The sequence below is a fragment of the Crassostrea angulata genome, chromosome 2, assembly GCF_025612915.1.
Source record: "Crassostrea angulata isolate pt1a10 chromosome 2, ASM2561291v2, whole genome shotgun sequence".
Taxonomy (NCBI): domain Eukaryota; kingdom Metazoa; phylum Mollusca; class Bivalvia; order Ostreida; family Ostreidae; genus Magallana; species Magallana angulata.
In genome coordinates, this window is record NC_069112.1 from 46438237 (window position 1) to 46460814 (window position 22578).

The 22578-nt window shown below is 33.1% G+C and overlaps 1 protein-coding gene across 1 annotated transcript; it reads right to left on the reverse strand.

The window, feature by feature from the left end:
• Window positions 1-6745: 6745 nt before the first annotated feature.
• On the reverse strand, window positions 6746-20975 carry LOC128173473 (uncharacterized). The gene is made up of 9 exons (XM_052839169.1): window positions 20881-20975; window positions 15378-15436; window positions 15052-15100; window positions 14649-14692; window positions 14326-14374; window positions 13001-13222; window positions 12804-12874; window positions 12049-12389; window positions 6746-10365 (listed from the first exon to the last, which is right to left on the reverse strand). The coding sequence occupies exons 1-9, from the start codon at window positions 20882-20884 to the stop codon at window positions 9345-9347; spliced, it is 1860 nt and encodes a 619-aa protein (XP_052695129.1). The 5' UTR covers window positions 20885-20975; the 3' UTR covers window positions 6746-9344.
• Window positions 20976-22578: the final 1603 nt, after the last annotated feature.

Below are 22578 nucleotides of genomic sequence, written 5' to 3' on the forward strand. Positions count from 1 at the left end.
CGTTTGCGTTTGTTCTCCGGCGCTAGTGCGATAGTTCCGATGCATACTGAGTCCGGCTCCGGTGCATTAATCGGATTATCGGTCTTGGGTACCACTGACCCTTCGCCACGCTTGTCGTTTTTTTTTCCGGTTGCGCCTGTATCGGTTCCTTACCTGTGGGTTCTGTGATGACACGCAAACGGGCCTGATAGTCAAGAATCCACTTAGGCTGTTCACATGCCCAACGGAGTTTTAGCTTGTCGTGGTGCAGAATTAGTAAATATCGGTAGGTTTGCACATCATACATGTAGATGTTGTCAGACTACACGATTATCACTACCCCAGGGGCAAACCTCCCTAAGCCAATTTTCTAAATACGCCACATTTGTGTAAACCTCTTCTCCCCCCCCCCTTTTGATGTGATTCTCTCGGGGGAGGCCTAAACTGCAGGGTCCTATTTGTGTCCTAAGTTTTAACTTTAGGCGATTCGGGATATCCTGTGTGTCTATTGACTGCAGACTGCAACGCACAAGCTAATATACCCAAATGTTTGTCCCAAGAGTTGACATGATTGTCTACATAACGACGGATTCCGTCCATCAGGGTGCGGTTATACCGCTCAACCGGGTAACTCTTTAGGCCAGTATCGTGATTGCAGGGGACCACGCTAAGTGACAGCAGGCATTGCAAGTAAGTGAATCAATTCTGTCCCCATTCTCCACCAATAAAACGTTTCTCTATCCTTTGCTTTTGTGTGCTGCACACCTTAGTGTCAAAAACTAGGGATATCATGGATTTTAGACATCACATCTTCACGTAAACAACTCGAAACCAAGAGAGACTTTCAGGGTCTGGAGATCTCCCTCTTTAGATAACACCCTCCTTATCCATTCTAAGCTGCCCACGCTTCATATAGCAACACTTTTCTTCTGGCCCCCTACAAGATAAGCTCACTGTCCTGAGGCACAGTTCCTGATTCCAGGAACCCTGCGGAAATCAGGTCATCCCTCTGTTTCTTTGCTAGTTCCTCTGGACTATACGAGGAAAGAGATATACCCTCTTGCTCTGATACCTCTGCCAATGAGTCAGGGCCACCCCCAAACATCTGCCTTTCTGATCATCATAATGTTCCATGAGCCTCATCATCACAAACTGGGGCTCGGAACATGCATCAGAAAGGACTATCATGCACACCTGTTCCAATGACTGTTCGAACTCGCAGCAAGCTGGAGACAATCCATCTGGTGGGGTTTGGGTTTAGATTTGAATGTTCTCCTCTGAGAACAGGGATGCAAGAGGTTTCACATCATTTACCCCACTCGAAAAATCCTGCCATCGCTCAGATGCACATCGGCAGTAGTATCAACCCCAACACGGCACATCCTCAAGTGTATCTGTCAGGCCCAAGGGCCCACACGGCTGAATCACGCCTCGAGAGAGAGCGTCTGCATTAGGATGATTTTTGCCCGGCCGGAGAATGATGGTCATGTAATACTGATTGAGTTCCTCCAGCCATCGCTCTAATTGTCCCTCTGGGTGACGAAAGTTGATTAACCATGTCAAACTTAAATGCAGGGCCTTCGACCGATACACATAGGGCCAACAAACTGTCGTCATTCATCCACCCGTAGTACATTGCCAAAGTTCTGAATTTGGCGTAAAACAACCCCACTCTAAACTACCATTGTACCTAAGACTTTTGGCCTCAGCTTTGAAGTTTCGCCCGGACCGCCCCTAAATACTGCTAGAGGTTAAGGCATTTCTCACCGACCTCCCCGGGGTCCCCAGTGACAAATTCTTCCTAATTTTTGGGTAAGCTGACCTAGCATGACTACCAACTGTGGCACTTATAGGTGTCGGAGTGCTAAAGGTGACATTGTACCCCACCTGATTCTCGTATTGTACCCTGTCCCAGAAATAAATGTGCGAGTGGCGATGGGTATCAGAGGACCCCTAACCGGAGTGCATAACCCCTTGTGAGATGACAGACAATTTTTCATCTTTCCAAATATTTTCAAAAGCTATTTTTGGTTAGACATTGTAAAATTTGAAAATTCATAACTGGTGAAAGTATTTCAATTATAATGAACATAAATCCACATGAATATCGACATGAAGTTAAATCGACAGCTGATATCCCATTCCACATTAAATGATAGGCAAATTGAGATTTTTGATTTTCACAATAGGAGGCACATTGAAAACAAACTTAAGGTATCCGATCCACATTAGGACATAATTTTTCTAACCTTGAATATCTCTCATTTATTAAATATTATGATATTGATTACACAGCATTTTAGAGTAGAAAAAGCTTTACCGAGAGAAAGTTTCAACAACAGTAATTAATTAATGAAGATTGTATTAAGATCTATGGGGACAAGACTTTTTTTTTTAAATAAAAAAGTAAATATATTTATATTGATAAAAAGAAAATCAATGAATGCTTGGAAAAGTGTACTTTATCATTATGAATACAAAAACTATGGAAATTTTTTTTTTTTACCATACAGATTTTATTATAATTACTTTTTATAGATTAAAAGCAAAGAGGGGGACTTCCTCAGGAGAAGAAAAAGGTCATTTATTAGGACACATTCCGCTCTTACATACTGATACTTTAACATGAAAATAATGTTCAAGTATTCTGAGTATTATGCCCATATATATCTGTTACGCATCCAGATTCATTGAATCTGGGGGTTATTACGGATACCTTAACTAACTCCTAACAATAATAGCATACTAAATATATTTTTCGTAATATGATTTAATTAATAAGTGAACTAAATCAAATATGACAGGACTATGAATATAGTATAAATTTTTTGCCTACTGTAAAGTCAATTTTAAGAGGGGGGGGGGGTGTTATGTTGGATATCCCTAGGCCGTCTTAAAAACATAACGCAGTGATTTTGTATGAATCAGTTAAAGGGGGTTCTATGTGCGACGAATTACTTCAGTGATCGTAAATACATGCTAACAAATATTCAATGTATATTCATTGGAAAAAGTGTCTTTTACTAATTTACAATTTTTAACTGTCAATGGGCATATGACTAATTATGATCAGTCATGGAATAATTGACAATTAAAAATTGTTACTTAGTAAAAGACAAAAGTATTGCTACTGAAAATTAAAAAAAATCTAATGAACAGAATGACGCAAAACTGATTTTGCATTGTCTGACTTGTATACATGTACAAAGATAACTCTTGTGTGTTCTGATGACGTATTCGCATTTACTGTACACATCCGCAGATAAAATCATACATCATTGAAGGGGTTGTTTTCATTTTAAAATTTAAAGGAAATATGTGATGAAAATGGGCAATGTGATTTATCTTTAGATTTGATTCAACGACTAGCGGTGTTTTTGTTTAACCTTTTAACGGCACGATAGATTATTCTCTCTATCAAAGAAAACTCTTTTTTTATTTCTTGATACTGACAAAACCTACTACCTAACCAGCGTAAATGATTTTTAAACTCTTTTAAAATTTCACATGTATGGCACAAATAAATAAATAACATAATATTTTGTAGACGATTTGCCAGTAATTTAGGAGAGAAAGTAATACAATAAGAGAAGACATACCGGCAATTGCATCATGTACATCATACAAAAACAGCTATGTAGATACATATCATTATAATTGTAATGTATATTGGGTTCATAGGCACCATACTAGCTAATTTATATGCTACAAGAGTAATTTACAAATTATTTTTCAATCTGATTTTATATTTATTTATATTTATATTCTGAATATTTGCCATTTTAAATAGCATAAATTCATGAAAAAAAGATATCAAGCAACTATTTCACTAATACTAAAAATTCAAATTTTTTGACACATTTAAATTTAAATGATAAATGTATTGTTTCACAATAAAAATCATCAAATTCTGAACTCATGACATTTTAAAAAAAATGTTACATTGTTTCTGTAATGTTTAATTTACAGATTTTAGAAAGATAATTGTTTGTATGAAGTATTCCATGCAATCTTTTATTTTGTATTCATTGGAGTTTAGATTCAAGAGTATCTTTAAATGTGAACTCAAAATACTTCTCCAATGAAATTCATTCATTTCATATCTTTTTTAACTTCACTTAATTAAAGAAGTAATTTCCTTTTTCTTTCTCTATTAAGTATATTGCACATATCTTCATATCCTTGTTTCTTATTTTGTTAAACACTTATAAGGGCATATGTATATTTGGCTAAATTTCTGTCTTAGTTGTTTCATATCATTTATTCCTATATATTCAATAATTGCTGTTCTCAGTACCATATATTCTATATAAGTTGCGTTACTACAACGTGTTCACTGCTTTGTTAATTTCATGGAATCGCCGTAAGATCGCAAGAAAAATTTAGAAAAATTGTACAATTTTATTAAACTTTTTTAAAAGTGAAGATGTCACAGCGTCCTGACTGCGACCGAGGCGTTTAACAGGTCTACAAATAGTGACGTTATGTGAAAACATTGAAAACATCTGAACAAAACGGCAGGAATTCCATATTCGTCCTTTTTTGTCCCGGAATATTCGCAATTGCTAGTTTTTACATAATCATTCACACCAATTTTGATAATACTACATTGCTTGCTATTGTAGAATAGCCAATTGTTTGAGTTTTCGCGGTCTGGCTGACAATGCACTCGCGCGCCGTAGCATGTCGTTTTAGGCAATTTCGCCGCGAAAAATGATGATGCTGTTGCATTGTTATGGTGTTGTAGGAGACTCTACTGCGTGTAACCTGGCGTTTTACATTATTTAAGGATGCAGCGGGATCGCCATGAGGACGCAGCTCCGTTGTGACAGGAGTTTTATGGCAGTTAGGCTAATTATATAACTTAAATATACTGCAACTAATAAGGAGACAACAAATAATAGTGTATCATTCAAGTTCTTAATATAACGTTAAACATTTTTCATATTTTCCTTTTAAAACATTTATGTAATTGTTTTAACATGTTGTTTAAGAAATTCTTTTAAAATCATGGTATATAAGAGAGAATTTGCTTAAGTATACTGAGTTTGATATATTTTTATGAACTTTCCATTTATTTCAAAGCATACTTTAAAAACAAAAAGTCATGAGATCTGGACTTTAAAAACTATATCATTTTATCTATGATTAAAGGAAAAAGTCGGCTTTTATTCAAAGAAAAATCTAAAGGTAAACCATTCTTTATTTTTTACCATGTTTTCATATACATATATGAAGAAATAGAAGATAACATCGCTACATAAGATAACCAATCTTATTTTTTAAAACAATTTTTCACGAATTTGTTGTTATATACATCGAGATGATTTTTTTTTATATTTGAGATCAATTTAGAATTTTACAAACTGAGTACATTATTTACTGTAAACTTACTACATTTGGCGGTGTATTCTATTTAGCGCTTTTGGAGGAATGCGGCCCTCCGCTAAATCAAGTACATCGCTAATTCCCATACATCTGTATATAACAATAGTCACAATCAGAAATACGCTAATTCAAATCCACGCCAACTTGTTCAAAAACCAATTTCCGCCAAGTATCGTACACGCCAAATACAATACATTTACAGTAAATTGAATGAATTCTGTTCAACATTTTGGACAACACTGATCTAGAAAGCTATTTCCAAAAATATAATTGACAACAGAACTAGCTCTAAACTAACCAAATAAATATCAAAATCTTAACTAAGTTTAAGCTGTAAATTGTAAGGCTAAACAAGTTAAAGAAAAATACTTATTCAAACGCAGTGCGGACGATATGTGTTAAAACGACCAACCGTATTAGTTAAAACGTGAGTATTACTGCTCAAAAAGTTAAACGCGAAACTTATATTCACAAAGCACTACGTAAGGATATTACGCGATGTAACTATCAAGCATGAAATGCATTGGTTTTCATACCCATTAAAATAGACAGCAAATAAGCTATTATAAAACAACGTAATTAAAGAGGTTAGGTCCTCTCTTTTTGGGTAATTATTTTATGTCGCCTCTTATCTAAAATTTTTTCAAAACATATTGATTCTATTTGTATATTTATATATTCCAATCACAAATATATTGAATAAAATTGTAAAAAGAAAAAATATATATTTACAGAGTTTACTTAGGGACTATATTTTGTGGTGGAAGGTTTTCAAGAAGAAAATGAACAGTTTTCGATTCATAATTCAATAGTTTTAGAGTACTGTTACTTAAGCCTCCTAATTTTCAGCGCAAACTTAACTTTCATAATTTTTGAGTATTACGATATATTCATGTTTTTTTTTTCTTAAAAAACATTTTTGAACAATATTTTGATATTTCTATCGATATGCTTTGGCAGAATAGGTGAACAAACTAACTCAAATTCTTGCCAAAAATAAGCATACTTCATACATGTATCATTTTTTTAATTTTTAAGAAGTTACCCCTACATTTTATTACATTTATATGAAACATTAAATGTATGTTTATCTGTATGCAAAGTTTCGAAAAATTGGTATCACTATTACTTTTTTAAATTTGCATTATAACTTAAATACTCCAAAAGTTTGTAACAATCTTTTCATTTGTTCTTCTATCCATTATATACTCGCATTTGAAGCCATCATTGAAGCAATGCTTCTTTAACTTTGACTTGGATATTACTTTTATAGTCACTACAAATAATCAATTTCCATGTCAAATTTAAGCAATAATTTCCGGAAAATTGTCACAAGAATTTTGGTCCATTGTTAAAGAGCAGGCTCCTATGTCCTCATATTTCAAAAAAGAAATGGAATGTGACATAGGTGGCAAAATATATAATTGAAAATCTCATGTCTCCGTCTTTTTATCCGAGGTGTTGTTGGATGATTGACATTGCTAGTATTTCATGTGCCAACCTCCTTAAATGTTTTTGGTAATTTTGATAGTTTTTTTGGTAGTTTTTATGATTAAAACCAGAGATAAAGTAAAAATTGACATGATTCTGATTAAAATATGACATCATTCTGCTTATTATGACGTCATATCGATCAGAGGAGTTTTAACTCTGAGAGTTGCCTTATCATACCCGCGTACCCATATTTGTTAGACTTTCTGAAAATACTCGTGCATTGATGATATTCCTGTCTTCCTTTTGAAAGGTTTCATCGCAATTTTCTGAGAACGACTTTTCAATTTCAATGGCAGCAAAATCACAAGAATTTTGGTCCATTGTTAAAGAGCAGGCTCCTATGTCCTCATATTTCAAAAAAGAAATGGAATGTGACATAGGTGGCAAATTAAATAATTGAAAATCTCATGTCTCCGTCTTTTTATCCGAGGTGTTGTTGGATGATTGACATTGCTAGTATTTCAGGTGCCAACCTCCTTAAATGTTTTTGGTAATTTTGATAAGTACAATATGCATTCAACTGTAATATCTAACTAAACTTTAACCATTTCAAAACAATTCTCGAATAAATAATGCTTTCTTTTATGGTAAGGAATGAAGTTTTCCTTTTATTTTTGAGGTGTTTCTTCGTTGCAATCATCAGATTCGGACGTTTCCGGCGATGATAACAACAAATTGTCTTTGAACTTTAATTCTTCGCGTTGGTTCTGTTTGAATAGTTCAAGAGCAGTATGAATTCGGTAACAGCTAGAAATATTGTCGCTTTCGTTGACATTTGAGGCTGCATTATCACTTTTGCTTGAAGGAGACGTGTTTGAACTTTCGTTATCATCCTTATTTTTACTTTTTCGCTCAACATCATCATCATAATCATCATACACTGTGACTTTATTGCCATATACCATACCCAAGACATCTACGCAGGTCTGTTGTGCATCCTTCGATCTAGTAAAAACAAGTGATCCACTATCATGCTCCTTAGAAAAATTTCCTGGAATTCCTTTTACAAGAAAAACATGTTCTCTATTGTTATCGTCAAATAACTTGTCATAATATTCGGAACTAAGAACTCTTCCCTTTGTCACCTTTGTGGCGGCTCCTATTTTATGAACGATACGCGGGTCGGTTAAGGCAAGGTTAAGAAAACAGTGCTGAATATTCATATCAAGTGAATGTGTTCGCAATGATATTGTTTTTCTATTTCGGAAGTAAGTTAATCTTAAAAGCTGCCGTGCCATGGTATCACGTGACAGTTTTAAATAGATAACGTTTTTACCTTAATAAAAAATCAAAAAGTGTAACACTACCCCGAAGTTCATTTGTATGTATTATACAATAATTCCATCATTAATTTGTTCATGTTTATAAGAATAACTGCTAGAATCCTATCGTTAATCGCATAAAATAAATAGTGTCATTATTTATCGGAAACCCCTTTGACCTCTTCAATTTCATTGAAAATACTACGTATTTCATATTTACAACAACGAAGCACAGGATTCTAGCAGCACTTTTCAAGTAGTAAAGGTCATATGCTTTTGATATTTATCAAATTCAACATTCATAATATTGTGTATAGTGTTACACTTTTGATTTTTTTGTAAACACTTACAGAGAAAATGCCGGTCAAGTCACAGAAATGTTTATCTGCTTACCTTATAACACTCGCTAATAAAACAAAATATCCATGCCCGAATTATCTTGATTATATCCCAACTGACATTTATCTAAATCTTGTGTATCGGTATGGAATAAGTCTGATATCGGCATTGTTTACATGCATTCCGATAATTTGTCTCTCGACATTGATCTTCTCTATTAAACATGCATGTGACGTCATCAATGATAATTATACTTAATACAGAGAAATCGAAAATATATTCAGTTAGAAGGGTATCTAGCAAAATTTTACGCCGGTAGTTTTTATCATTAAAACCAGAGGTGAAGTAAAATTTGACATGATTCTGATTAAAATATGACATCATTCTGCTTATTGTGACGTCATATCGATCAGAGGAATTTTATCTCTGAGAGTTGCATTATCATACCCGCGTACCCATATTTGTTAGACTTTCTGAAAATACTCGTGCATTGATGATTTTCCTGTCTTCCTTTTGAAAGGTTTCATCGCAATTTTCTGAGAACGACTTTTCAATTTCAATGGCAGCAAAATCGCAAGAATTATTGTCCATTGTTAAAGAGCAGGCTCCTATGTCCTCATATTTCAAAAAAGAAAAGGAATGTGACATAGGTGGCAAATTAAAAAATTGAAAATCTCATGTCTCCGTCTTTTTATCCGAGGTGTTGTTGGATGATTGACATTACTAGTATTTCAGGTGCCAACCTTCTTAGATGTTTTTGGTAATTTTGATAAGAACAATCTGCATTCGACTGTAATATCTAACTAAACTTCAAACCATTTCAAAACAATTCTCGAATAAATAATGCTTTCTTTTATGGTAAGGAATGAAGTTTTCCATATATTATTGAGGTGTTTCTTCGTTGCAATCATCAGATTCAGACGTTTCTGGCGATGATAACAACAAATCGTCTTTTAACTTTAATTCTTCGCGTTGGTTCTGTTTGAATAGTTCAAGAGCAGTATGAATTCGGTAACAGCTAGAAATATTTTCGCTTTCGTTGACATTTGAGGCTGCATTATCACCTTTGCTTGAAGGAGACGTGTTTGAACTTTCGTGATCATCCTTATTTTTACTTTTTCGCTTAACATCATCATCATCATCATCATCATCATCATACACTGTGACTTTATTGCCATATACCATACCCAAAACATCTACGCAGGTTTGTCGCGCATCATTCGATCTGGTAAAAACAAGTGATCCACTATCACCTTCCTTAGAAAAATTTCCTGGAATTCCTTTTACAAGAAAAACATGCTCTCTATTGTTATCGTCAAATAGCTTGTCATAATATTCGGAACTAAGAACTCTTCCCTTTGTCACCTTTGTGGCGGCTCCTATTTTATGAACGATACCCACATTTGTTAAACTTTCTGAAAATACTCGTGCATTGATGATTTTCCTGTCTTCATTTTGAAAGGTTTCATCGCATTTTTCTGAGAACGACTTTTCAATTTCAATGGCAGCGAAATCACAAGAATTTTTGTTTGTAGTAAACAAGCAGGCTCCTATGTCCTCAAGGTTTTCGTTGTATGCACGTTCGCCCACTATCGGAAATAAATGGTTACATGTCAATGCAAATTTCCTACTTTTGTCGTTAGCCTTTGTGACAATTCCGCCAAGTGTACCTGTGTGACATTTTTGATCATCATTTGGTATCTTCGCTTGAATTTCATCGCCCTGCATCAGATGTGTAAGTTTGTCTTGAAGTTTCCGATTTTCTATTTCTATTTTATATTTGTTGAAAAAAGTAGGATTCTTCTTTGTCAAGTCATCCCACAAACTTTTCTCATCAGACTTATTTACAAAAATTTTGAACGATGAACTCCCCCAAATTCCAAACGAATGTACACCAGGCATCCTGTGAATCATTGAAAATATGAATCATATCAGCATCGATAAAAACTATAAGATAGCAAGCGCTGCATACATAAATTGATAGACTAATTGATTGATCATCCATGACTGGTAAATAGCTCAACTGAGCTGAAAGCTCAAGTGATCTTTTCTGATCTCAATTTGCCTGTTGTATGTCCGTTAATTTTTCACATTTTCAACATCTTCTCCAGAACCACTGGGCAAATTTTAGCCAAAATTGACCTAAAGCACCATCAGGCAAAAAGAGTTCAAAGTTGTGAAAATGAACGACTACGCCTTTTTTATGGGGAGATAATAAGGAATTGTTGAGAATGTTTGAGAATTTTTCAAAAATTTTCTTCTCAAGAACCATTGGGCCAGTTAAGCTAAAACATAGGTTGAAGCATCCTCAGGTAGTGTTGATTTAAGTTGTGGAAATCTCAATCCTGGAGGTAGGGTGGGGCTACCATAGGGGTTGATTTTTACATAGAAATATATACAGTAAATCTTCAAAAATCTTCTTTCAAGACTAACCCAGGATAGCTGAAACTTATATGTAAGCATTCTCAGGCAGTGTAGATGCATGTTTGTTCAAATTGTGATCCCAAGGGGTAGGATGGTGGTCACAAGGTAGGGTTGAATTTTTACATAGAATTAAAAATTCAAAATCTTGTTCTCAGAAACCAATCAACCAGGAAAGCTGAAACGTATGTGGATACATCATTACGCAGTTGTAGTTTCAAAGTTTTCAAGCCAAGTTCCCTTAGGGTAGGTCTGAGCCACAATTTTTTTTTTTTGGGGGGGGGGGGGTGGGTGGGTCGAAATTTTTTTAATATGAATATATGCATGTATAAAGTTTTAAAGAATCCACCCCAGGTAATGTAGATTCAAGTTTGTTCAATTTATTATCCCCGGGATGGGGTTGAGCCATAATGAATTTCGACGTAGGAATATTTAGAGATAATCTTTCAAAATCTTCTCAGACACCGATCGCGCAATCAGCTAGGAAAGCTGAACTTTTGTGGAAGCATTCTTCGGTAGAGAAGATTCAGGTTTGTTCAAACTATGATCCCCATGGTAGGAAGGGGCCGAAATGGAGCGTGTGAATTTAAACATAGAAATTTAATTGATTATATCTTTAAAAATCTTATCAGAAACCAGTTAGCCAGGATTCCACAAAAATCAGAGCTTTTTTGGCCAATTGGCTTTTGAGTTTTAAAGATTTTTTTTTAATATGTGAAAAAATATAACCCACTTGACCCTCACTACCCTCAGGGATCATGATTTGAACAGACCTGAATCTACTTTACCTGAGGATTCTTTCATACAGTTTTAGCTTTTCTGGTCAAATGAATTTTGAGAAGAATATTAAAAAATCGAAAAACTATCAATAATTGTAAATGATATCGATCTCTCTATTGAAAGAAATATTATACCCTTATATTTAACAAAATCAAATCCAAATTACATATACCCAATAATGCTTTATTCCCAGTTTGGTTAAATGGGCCCAGTGATAATTAGGAGGAGAAGTCGAAATGCACCGGACGGACGAAAAGACAAAATGACATGAAGACAGATAGAACGACAAAAAGTTATCAGAAAACTGCGCTTGAACTTTCAGCTCATGTGGGTATAGTCTTATTCAACTGAATTTGAAAAAAATGATGAACATAGAAAAAATTACCGAAAAAGGTATTCTTTCACGTCGTCTGGAACTAAAGATTTTGAATTCAGATTTGGAGTTGTGTATTTTCTGTTGATAAACTCCATCTGTTTACCTATAGCCTCTATTTCAGCAAAAAGTTCTGATGTAGTATCATTTGAAGGCTCATTTTTTAAAACTTCTAACCATTTTTGTAACATTTGATGAAGCGGTTCTTCCAAACATGTGGTGATTGCATTTTTGATTTGCTCTTTGTTGTGGCCAACGATGATAACTGAATCATCAGTTTGGTCTGTATCACTTAAGGTACCTGACTTGATAAGTATCTTATGGCATGCATGTTGAAGACACAAGTCATCTTTCTTTGAATTGATAAGAAAATTGATTATAATCATTAGATAAAACTAATTACAAAATTTATACAAAAAATAGCCTTGAAAATTATAGATAAATAAATAAATGGCATAACACTGTTCTGCTAAAATAGTAATCTTCCGTTTATATATAAAAAAATCTTTTGTCTAGTTTTTTTTTTGTTATGAATCACCGCACTTTATATGTTGACACGTCTTCTTTCGAAAATGACAAAAATATAAGCTAGTGAATCTCAATGTATATTATTTTTTATACTTTCTCTCAACAGTTGCTGATTGATGTGAAAACTAGACGATGTTGAAATTAGGTGAACATTAACCCTTCAACATGAAAGAAATCAATGATATACGTTATTAAACGTTGCGAAAAATAGCATATATGCATGCGGATATGTTACTTACCAATGATTCCGAGAAGCAAACAAGTGGTTGTGCCTCCCAAATTGTTGTGCCGTTTGGAGTAGTTTTTCTCCCTAAATGTAGAATTTCAAACTTTAAAAATCCTTAATCCATTTACTATTTCTTATATTTTATTCAACAAATCAGACATCGTAAGATAATTTTATGTTTTTATATGGTTATATATCAGTTTTCACTACCTTTTCTCTTCGATATGAGGTTACACTTTTTATCTGTGAAGTCGCCTATAGTACCAATTTTGATATTGACGTTTTCAGACATTTGATGTGTCTGAATTCTTCCGATTCCCGCCTTTTCAATACGAGATTTGCAATCCATAATTTGGTTATAAATATATTGAAAACGTGGGAATTGCTCTGGTTTGTAAAACCGATGCTGAATAGGTTCTATTGGTACTGCTTCTGAAATTTTAAAAATAGAATCTGATTAAAAGAACATAATCATGATTTCAGGCAACTTTTCGCCCGTTTTTAATGTTTCAGAAAGGCGTTTGTAATTGTTTACAAACATTTCAGTGTCAGTCGTTGCGTTATAAACAAGATACAGAACTTACAATTCTTTGTCATTTATAAAAAAAAAACTTTGTTCAGGTTTTGAATGCAGATGTGTAAATTCAAGTTTAAGACCCAAAATGACTTAACGTATTATTAACACTAAAAGAAGAAAAAAAACCATAAAATTTGACCAAAATCGTGACCATACTCTTTTAAGGTGTCTTCATAGCGGATCAAAAACATTTTTTTAAAGATTGGTATCTTAGGCAAATCAACAAAAACACCAATAAACAGAGTACGAATCTCCCTGTCCATATCGAACTAGTATTTTGATTTGCCGCTTTCTTTGCAATATTTAATGATAAACAACATAATTTTTGGGAGTTGATTTTAATCAACTCTCCTATGCAGTCACTCTGGCAAACCGAAAGTGAAACGGTGTTTGGACCTAAGCACAAATCATCACCGCTGACAAGTCTTAGTTCTTTAATATAATAGAAAAATTCGACGTAATGAATGCTGAAGCATTGTTTTTAAGGAAACTTATCTATAAACACTTTGAAAATAGTAAGATTTTATATATACGAACAATTTAGATATTTATGTAGTTTCATGTATTCCTACGCCAGAGTTTTATATGGTCTCGTTCAACCAAAAGCTCGGCTGTCTCCGTAAATCTCCGACAAACAGAGAGGCTGTCTTGGTTGTCGGAGATTAACGGAGACAGCTGAGCGTCTGGTTGAACGAGACTGGAGTTCAATATCAATAGTGCTTGGATCCATACAATTTTTAGAATTGTTTCGATTACTTTTACATAGTTTGAAATCTATCTTTAAATATTACACAACATGATTCATATGGGGTTTCTTGTCTGAAAAGTCTAATTAAAATTCATATTATAAAGAAGTGCGTAATTTAAATACAGACTAGAAACTATTTGCCACGCAAGATAAGTTGATTTTACAATAAATGAAAATCAACTCCCGTCAGTACTTCAGTACTTTGATTACCTGAAGTGTCCTGTTCTGCATATCCGCGCCTTCTTTGTTCATATAGGTTCTAGATACATATAAAAGTAGAAAATATTATTTTAGCAAAGAGCATCAAATGAACACTATGAAGAATAATTAAAAAAGAACCTATCTATCTAGAATATTTAGATATTCTTTGTTTAGATATTTTTTTGTCATGTAAAGCAAACATGAAATATACGTTTGCCTATTAAAGTCCAGTGACAAAATACTGTAAACTCATTTGTCTCATTCAACATTGTTGAAGCTTAAAAGAGAATCTGATGATAAGTTCTTTTAAAGGCTGTCTTAACAAAATGAACCTCAGACTGTGCTTTCCTTGACTCTGTTGTACCATCAAAAAATTCTAAAAGTACACAAAAACACGTAAATGAAAATATATGCACATTTCAAAGGTTCGATACTTTGAAGACTTTTATGAGAATCAATGTTGTGGTCGTTCATTTTTTTTTAGACTATTTTGATTTATGTTTATAATTGTAACTTTCTCAAATGATTGTGCGCCCGACAAAAGGTAAAGGTTATACAACACACCCTAGGGATTGATTACCAATGTATATGAAATATATTCACAACTTTGACATAAGCAAACATAATACACATCTTCATACCTAAATCGACTTCATGATAAACGGATGATATAAAGTTTTTGCAGTTGCTTTGTAAAGAAAAACACTATGATAAAATTTGACACATGAAATGTACCTCCAGTGTCTTGTTCAACCAGTCCATATCTTCTGCGTACATTAAGGTCCTGCATATATGGAGAAAACATTGCTTACATCATTAGCTTTCACTTCACAATATGAATTTTGTTATGAATTTCTCGTTCTACTCTATGAATGGAATTCCAAACTTCAATTAAGTAATATAATTCAAGATAACCAAATCTGACTCTTTATGAATAAAGTCATTCACTCTATATGTTTCGATATTTTACGCTATTGGTATGTTTTCGACTAAATGATGAATAAATATATTACTTTATGAGTGGGAATATTTCACGAATTGAACAAACTCTTTGAAATTACCTCTGATCGTGAAATCGTACATGTATGTCTTGGCATTTGTTGGACCAACATAGCTCCTGCTGCAATTGATAGTAAATGATTTCATGATAACAATGCAACTATAACTTGTCACTACATGTACACGCATCCTAATAATTTATTGGGTATTGGAAATCATTTCACTATCAGAAATGGAAATAAAATGCACACAATTGTTTTTTAAATAAATTTATAATAAGTCTTAAATGCTATAGAGAAAAAAAACCTCATAGAAGCAGTGATGTCTCTGGCCGCTTTCTTCAAATCATTTAGATAAAAATAAATATGAAGTTTTGGGCTGAAATATCATTTATCATATATCAAAAAAGTCAAATCCATATAAAACTTAATGCGGATTAATACAGGGGATGTCTATCACTTTAACATTAATATAAGTCGCCATTGTCCATTAGCTGCTTATGATGTCACATAAATGGGCTAATTCCAGCAATTTTGCAAACAAATGAAAACATTGTCATTTTCCCTCAGATTTTGCTTTTGAAAGTATTGAGCACAGGTCTGCTAAAATACGATGTTTACATCTGTTTTTGTTCATATCACCATACACATGTTAAATAAAAATGGTACTTGACCAAGAATGTGGGCGATGTTTCCCAGTCGAAAAACCATCCATATTTCATATTTTGGTCCAAAACATCAGTTTATCAAACTGGCGTTATTTCTACATTATTACATCACTGATGTGTTAACATTTTACACACTTACTTTGAACATGATTTTAACTATCTTCAACCTTATTGTTAAAGCTCTTTGTAAAACTTTATTTATTTTTTTTCTTTGGGGGGGGGGGGCGAAAAATGCATAATACATGCATAAAGATCTTTCAAGAGTATTATCATAGTCATCAGTGTACTGTTCTGGTTTTGTTAACCGATTTTCAATAAACAATAACGATAAAAACACTCTTTTTTCAAATTAAAGTATTCAAATTGCTTCTTATCGAAATAAACAATACAATTGCTCTGCAAATATAACTGCTAGCAATTTTGCAAATTTTGAATACATATTGTTTGAATAGCTCATGAGGTCTCAGTTTCATGTAGAATACATCATATAGGTGCTATTTATTTTTGTGACTGACTCTGAGCGTTGAGCTTTGTTGGGATACACATATTGCATGCAAAAAATCATTCTCTTAAAGCAATCCTGTATAATGTGCTTGTTGTCATATGAAATTAGCTTATTTTTTATGCTTTCATTGCCTAGCTTTTCAAACTCTTCCTCTATTATTGCGGAAATTGAAATCATGCCAAAAACGTTTCAAACCTTGAGGAAATATTTCCTCAAGGTTTAAAACGTTTTGACATGATTTCAATTTCTGCAATAATACAGGAAGAGTTTAATATTTTGTTTTCGAGTGAGATTAATTATGGCAACATATCTCATGTCTTTCTCCTACTTTCAATTGCAATGAATGCTTTTCTATATCATTGTTTTATTTGTTATTTGTATTTTCTGCTCGTGACTGAGTGTTGACAAAAATTGCAAAAGATTAGCCGAGACAAGTTTTGCATTTGGAGTAAAATAATGTGACTGTTTAGAAGTCATACCTTTATATAAGCATCGTAAGGGTAGGAAAGATAAACGTGGAGGACAAAGCCTTTAATGGATCGTGTTCATGTTTAAACTTTCTAGAACATAGTTCCCCGAATACATTTTTTTCACTCCTGCACATACTCTAATTCAAATAAAAAGAGCCTACTGTTTACAACTCGCCAAGGGCATAAAAAGAAAAATTGATGTTCTATAAGGGCAATGAAATTCATTACTAGTTCATAGGTTCGAGTGAAAGACTCAGTGCCCTACACATGTTAAATAAAAATGGTACTTGACCAAGAATGTGGTCGATGTGTCCCAGTCGAAAAACCATCCATATTTCATATTTTGGTCCAAAACATCAGTTTATCAAACTGGCGTTATTTCTACATTATTACATCACTGATGTGTTAACATTTTACGCACTTACTTTGAACATGATTTTAACTATATTCAACCTTATTGTTAAAGCTCTTTGTAAAACTTTATTTATTTTTTTTCTTTTGGGGGGGGGGGGGGGGGGGCGAAAAATGCATAATACATGCATAAAGATCTTTCAAGAGTATTATCATAGTCATCAGTGTACTGTTCCGGTTTTGTTAACCGATTTTCAATAAACAATAACGATAAAAACACTCTTTTTTTCAAATTAAAGTATTCAAATTGCTTCTTATCGAAATAAACAATACAATTGCTCTGCAAATATAACTGCTAGCAATTTTGCAAATTTTGAATACATATTGTTTGAATAGCTCATGAGGTCTCAGTTTCATGTAGAATACATCATATAGGTGCTATTTATTTTTGTGACTGACTCTGAGCGTTGAGCTTTGTTGGGATACACAAATTGCATGCAAAAAATCATTCTCTTAAAGCGATCCTGTATAATGTGCTTGTTGTCATATGAAATTAGCTTATTTTTTATGCTTTCATTGCCTAGCTTTTCAAATACTCTTCCTCCATTATTGCGGAAATTGAAATCATGCCAAAAACGTTTCAAACCTTGAGGAAATATTTCCTCAAGGTTTAAAACGTTTTGACATGATTTCAATTTCTGCAATAATACAGGAAGAGTTTAATATTTTGTTTTCGAGTGAGATTAATTATGGCAACATATCTCATGTCTTTCTCCTACTTTCAATTGCAATGAATGCTTTTTTATATCATTGTTTTATTTGTTATTTGTATTTTCTGCTCGTGACTGAGTGTTGACAAAAATTGCAAAAGATTAGCCGAGACAAGTTTTGCATTTGGAGTAAAATAATGTGACTGTTTAGAAGTCATACCTTTATATAAGCATCGTAAGGGTAGGAAAGATAAACGTGGAGGACAAAGCCTTTAATGGATCGTGTTCATGTTTAAACTTTCTAGAACATAGTTCCCCGAATACATTTTTTTCACTCCTGCACATACTCTAATTCAAATAAAAAGAGCCTACTGTTTACAACTCGCCAAGGGCATAAAAAGAAAAATTGATGTTCTATAAGGGCAAAGAAATTCATTACTAGTTCATAGGTTCGAGTGAAAGACTCAGTGCCCTACACATGTTAAATAAAAATGGTACTTGACCAAGAATGTGGTCGATGTGTCCCAGTCGAAAAACCATCCATATTTCATATTTTGGTCCAAAACATCAGTTTATCAAACTGGCGTTATTTCTACATTATTACATCACTGATGTGTTAACATTTTACGCACTTACTTTGAACATGATTTTAACTATATTCAACCTTATTGTTAAAGCTCTTTGTAAAACTTTATTTATTTTTTTTCTTTTGGGGGGGGGGGCGAAAAATGCATAATACATGCATAAAGATCTTTCAAGAGTATTATCATAGTCATCAGTGTACTGTTCCGGTTTTGTTAACCGATTTTCAATAAACAATAACGATAAAAACACTCTTTTTTTCAAATTAAAGTATTCAAATTGCTTCTTATCGAAATAAACAATACAATTGCTCTGCAAATATAACTGCTAGCAATTTTGCAAATTTTGAATACATATTGTTTGAATAGCTCATGAGGTCTCAGTTTCATGTAGAATACATCATATAGGTGCTATTTATTTTTGTGACTGACTCTGAGCGTTGAGCTTTGTTGGGATACACAAATTGCATGCAAAAAATCATTCTCTTAAAGCGATCCTGTATAATGTGCTTGTTGTCATATGAAATTAGCTTATTTTTTATGCTTTCATTGCCTAGCTTTTCAAATACTCTTCCTCCATTATTGCGGAAATTGAAATCATGCCAAAAACGTTTCAAACCTTGAGGAAATATTTCCTCAAGGTTTAAAACGTTTTGACATGATTTCAATTTCTGCAATAATACAGGAAGAGTTTAATATTTTGTTTTCGAGTGAGATTAATTATGGCAACATATCTCATGTCTTTCTCCTACTTTCAATTGCAATGAATGCTTTTTTATATCATTGTTTTATTTGTTATTTGTATTTTCTGCTCGTGACTGAGTGTTGACAAAAATTGCAAAAGATTAGCCGAGACAAGTTTTGCATTTGGAGTAAAATAATGTGACTGTTTAGAAGTCATACCTTTATATAAGCATCGTAAGGGTAGGAAAGATAAACGTGGAGGACAAAGCCTTTAATGGATCGTGTTCATGTTTAAACTTTCTAGAACATAGTTCCCCGAATACATTTTTTTCACTCCTGCACATACTCTAATTCAAATAAAAAGAGCCTACTGTTTACAACTCGCCAAGGGCATAAAAAGAAAAATTGATGTTCTATAAGGGCAAAGAAATTCATTACTAGTTCATAGGTTCGAGTGAAAGACTCAGTGCCCTACACATGTTAAATAAAAATGGTACTTGACCAAGAATGTGGTCGATGTGTCCCAGTCGAAAAACCATCCATATTTCATATTTTGGTCCAAAACATCAGTTTATCAAACTGGCGTTATTTCTACATTATTACATCACTGATGTGTTAACATTTTACGCACTTACTTTGAACATGATTTTAACTATATTCAACCTTATTGTTAAAGCTCTTTGTAAAACTTTATTTATTTTTTTTCTTTTGGGGGGGGGGGGGGCGAAAAATGCATAATACATGCATAAAGATCTTTCAAGAGTATTATCATAGTCATCAGTGTACTGTTCCGGTTTTGTTAACCGATTTTCAATAAACAATAACGATAAAAACACTCTTTTTTTCAAATTAAAGTATTCAAATTGCTTCTTATCGAAATAAACAATACAATTGCTCTGCAAATATAACTGCTAGCAATTTTGCAAATTTTGAATACATATTGTTTGAATAGCTCATGAGGTCTCAGTTTCATGTAGAATACATCATATAGGTGCTTTTGACTTACAGATGAATCTCGTCGACAAAAAAGGAAGTTATTGTATAATGTCATGTTTATAACGACGATTATATGGGTTAATACACACCATCAATGTACTTTATCATACATTATATATTTTTTAAAGAAAATGTTATTGTCATATTCAGTAAAACAGACCGATGCATATGGTACTTTGAAAGTTTTTATTAAGTGTGATAAATTTTTGGAATTAGATTTTTTGCATTATGGTCCATAGTACTGCACTTTTTCAAAATAAATCACAGTTCAGTCGCTTTAGTGATTGCATATTATATGTAGAGACTGAACTTTTATAGAAGAAAAACACAAAATATTGCCATCAACTTGTCACATACAGTTGTGCTGTACACCTGCAATTATGTCACATTCATTAAGGTGATTTGATTTCAAATAGAGTAAAATTAACCTTAATGAAAATAGCCATATGATTCTAAAATAAGTACAAAGGAATAGCATTGTCGATTGGTAATCTGGTTACCGATGCCAACAATTTAAGTTGTGTAAACGAAACTAGAGCCAGGTTTTGATGACTTCTTATTCAGTAGAAACATATCAATGGAATGAAAAACACTTTCTTACCCATATTGGTAAAGTTTATCTAGAATCCATTCACTAAAGTAGCTGTTTGCATGCGGTTATTAACAAACTGCAATAGAAATGTTTATATCTTCCTGCTTTTGTATTGACATTTTAAGTGCTGAAATATTTCCTTAGTATAGATGTAAATAGTTTTTAGATGTGGAGGGGGTGGGGGGTTTCTACATTTATACACAATTAAAACTCCCCGCCGATTCATTTTAACTTGTGTTTATTTATGTTTTATACTATATCTCTGTATTAAAATAAATGTGTTCTCTCTACTTCCCGGGCGTAACACCCCTCGATGGCTTCTTCAATCTGTTTCTCTGCTTTATACAACGCTCCTTTTATAATTACTCAAATGTAGCTTGCATTATGTTCCCACTTCTTTGTTTTAATGTCATTTCATATTTTATTTTTTGTTACAATTTTTTCAGAAAAACTTATCATAAAGATTTAGTCTCTGTACTCCAAATCAGGTCCCATGGCCTGTCATAAAGCTGTCAGAATTCATAATTTGTACGCAGTTTAAAAGTTTTATTATCGGATGCAAACACAATTTTAAATATTATGTAGGGTCTTTGTTAATCTATCTTGTTGCACCCAAAATCTCTCTCTCTCTCTCATTCTCTCTCTCTCTCTCTCTCTCTCTCTCTCTCTCTCTCTCTCTCTCTCTCTCTCTCTCTCTCTCTCTCTCTCTCTCTCTCTCTCTCTCTCTCTCGGGAAGTAATGAAATTTTTATTCAAGTCTTCACATACGCTTACAATACGCTTACAAGGAAATATTGATGTCAATTCCCTTCGTTTTACTTCCTTATCATATAGCCTGTACAAACAAAACAAAATGCAAAAAATTAATGTTTTAAAGTATTTTTTATGTTTACAACATAACATAGAGTACAAAGTATTCTAAATAAAGAACAGTTTAGTTTACCAACAGTTTCACAAGTTGTTGAAATTAATCAATTAGAAATTAACTATGAGACCTTTTAAGGAAGCAAAGGGGTAGTGTTACTTTTGTAATCAACCAATTATCGCCATCTGGCTAGCCTCAGTCATTAATTGCTGTTGTTAAGGTAAGGTTAGAATATAGTTAATTATACGTTTGAACAGTTGCGTATTAAAACATCCACAACTTCGAGTTATCAAGTGAAAAATAAAGAAATATGAAAACCAGGACGTAAGATAAAGAACTTCGAGAGATCGGAGTACGAAAAATCAAGTGTCGCTTGTATCATTTTAGATGAGCAGTATAATGTTGTTAATATACGATATATACCCAAAGTCTCTTAAAAACCAGAGGTCCATAGGCAACATCGCTCACCTGAACAATTATAGCCATAATAAAGTAAGATTTATAGAGTAGTAATATAATAAATCCTGTATAAGAATTTTTTCAATTTTTTTTCTCAATATATTATTATGTTTAACAATGAGCCATTTTTGTAACAGGATGATTTTTTAGTCATATCACATACCGGTATTGAATATTACAGTTCTTAAAGATCCTAAGCAAGTTCTCATTTATCTGTAAATCTACATAATAATTTGATTGAGCCAAAAAAATTGTCCAGTGGCCAAAGTTCAAGCAATTTATCATATTTCAGTAGTCAAAGGGGCACACAGCTCAAAACCTGCATTTAAACAAAAATCAAGGTCATTTAAAGCAATTCAAAATTGGAAAATTTTTACATGTAGA

Coding starts and splice junctions, on each gene's coding strand:
- LOC128173473 (XM_052839169.1), bottom strand. Junction 14,693..15,051: donor GGTTGAACAAGACACTGGAG/GTACATTTCATG, acceptor GTGTACTTTTAG/AATTTTTTGATGGTACAACA. Junction 14,375..14,648: donor CAAGGAAAGCACAGTCTGAG/GTTCATTTTGTT, acceptor ATATGTATCTAG/AACCTATATGAACAAAGAAG.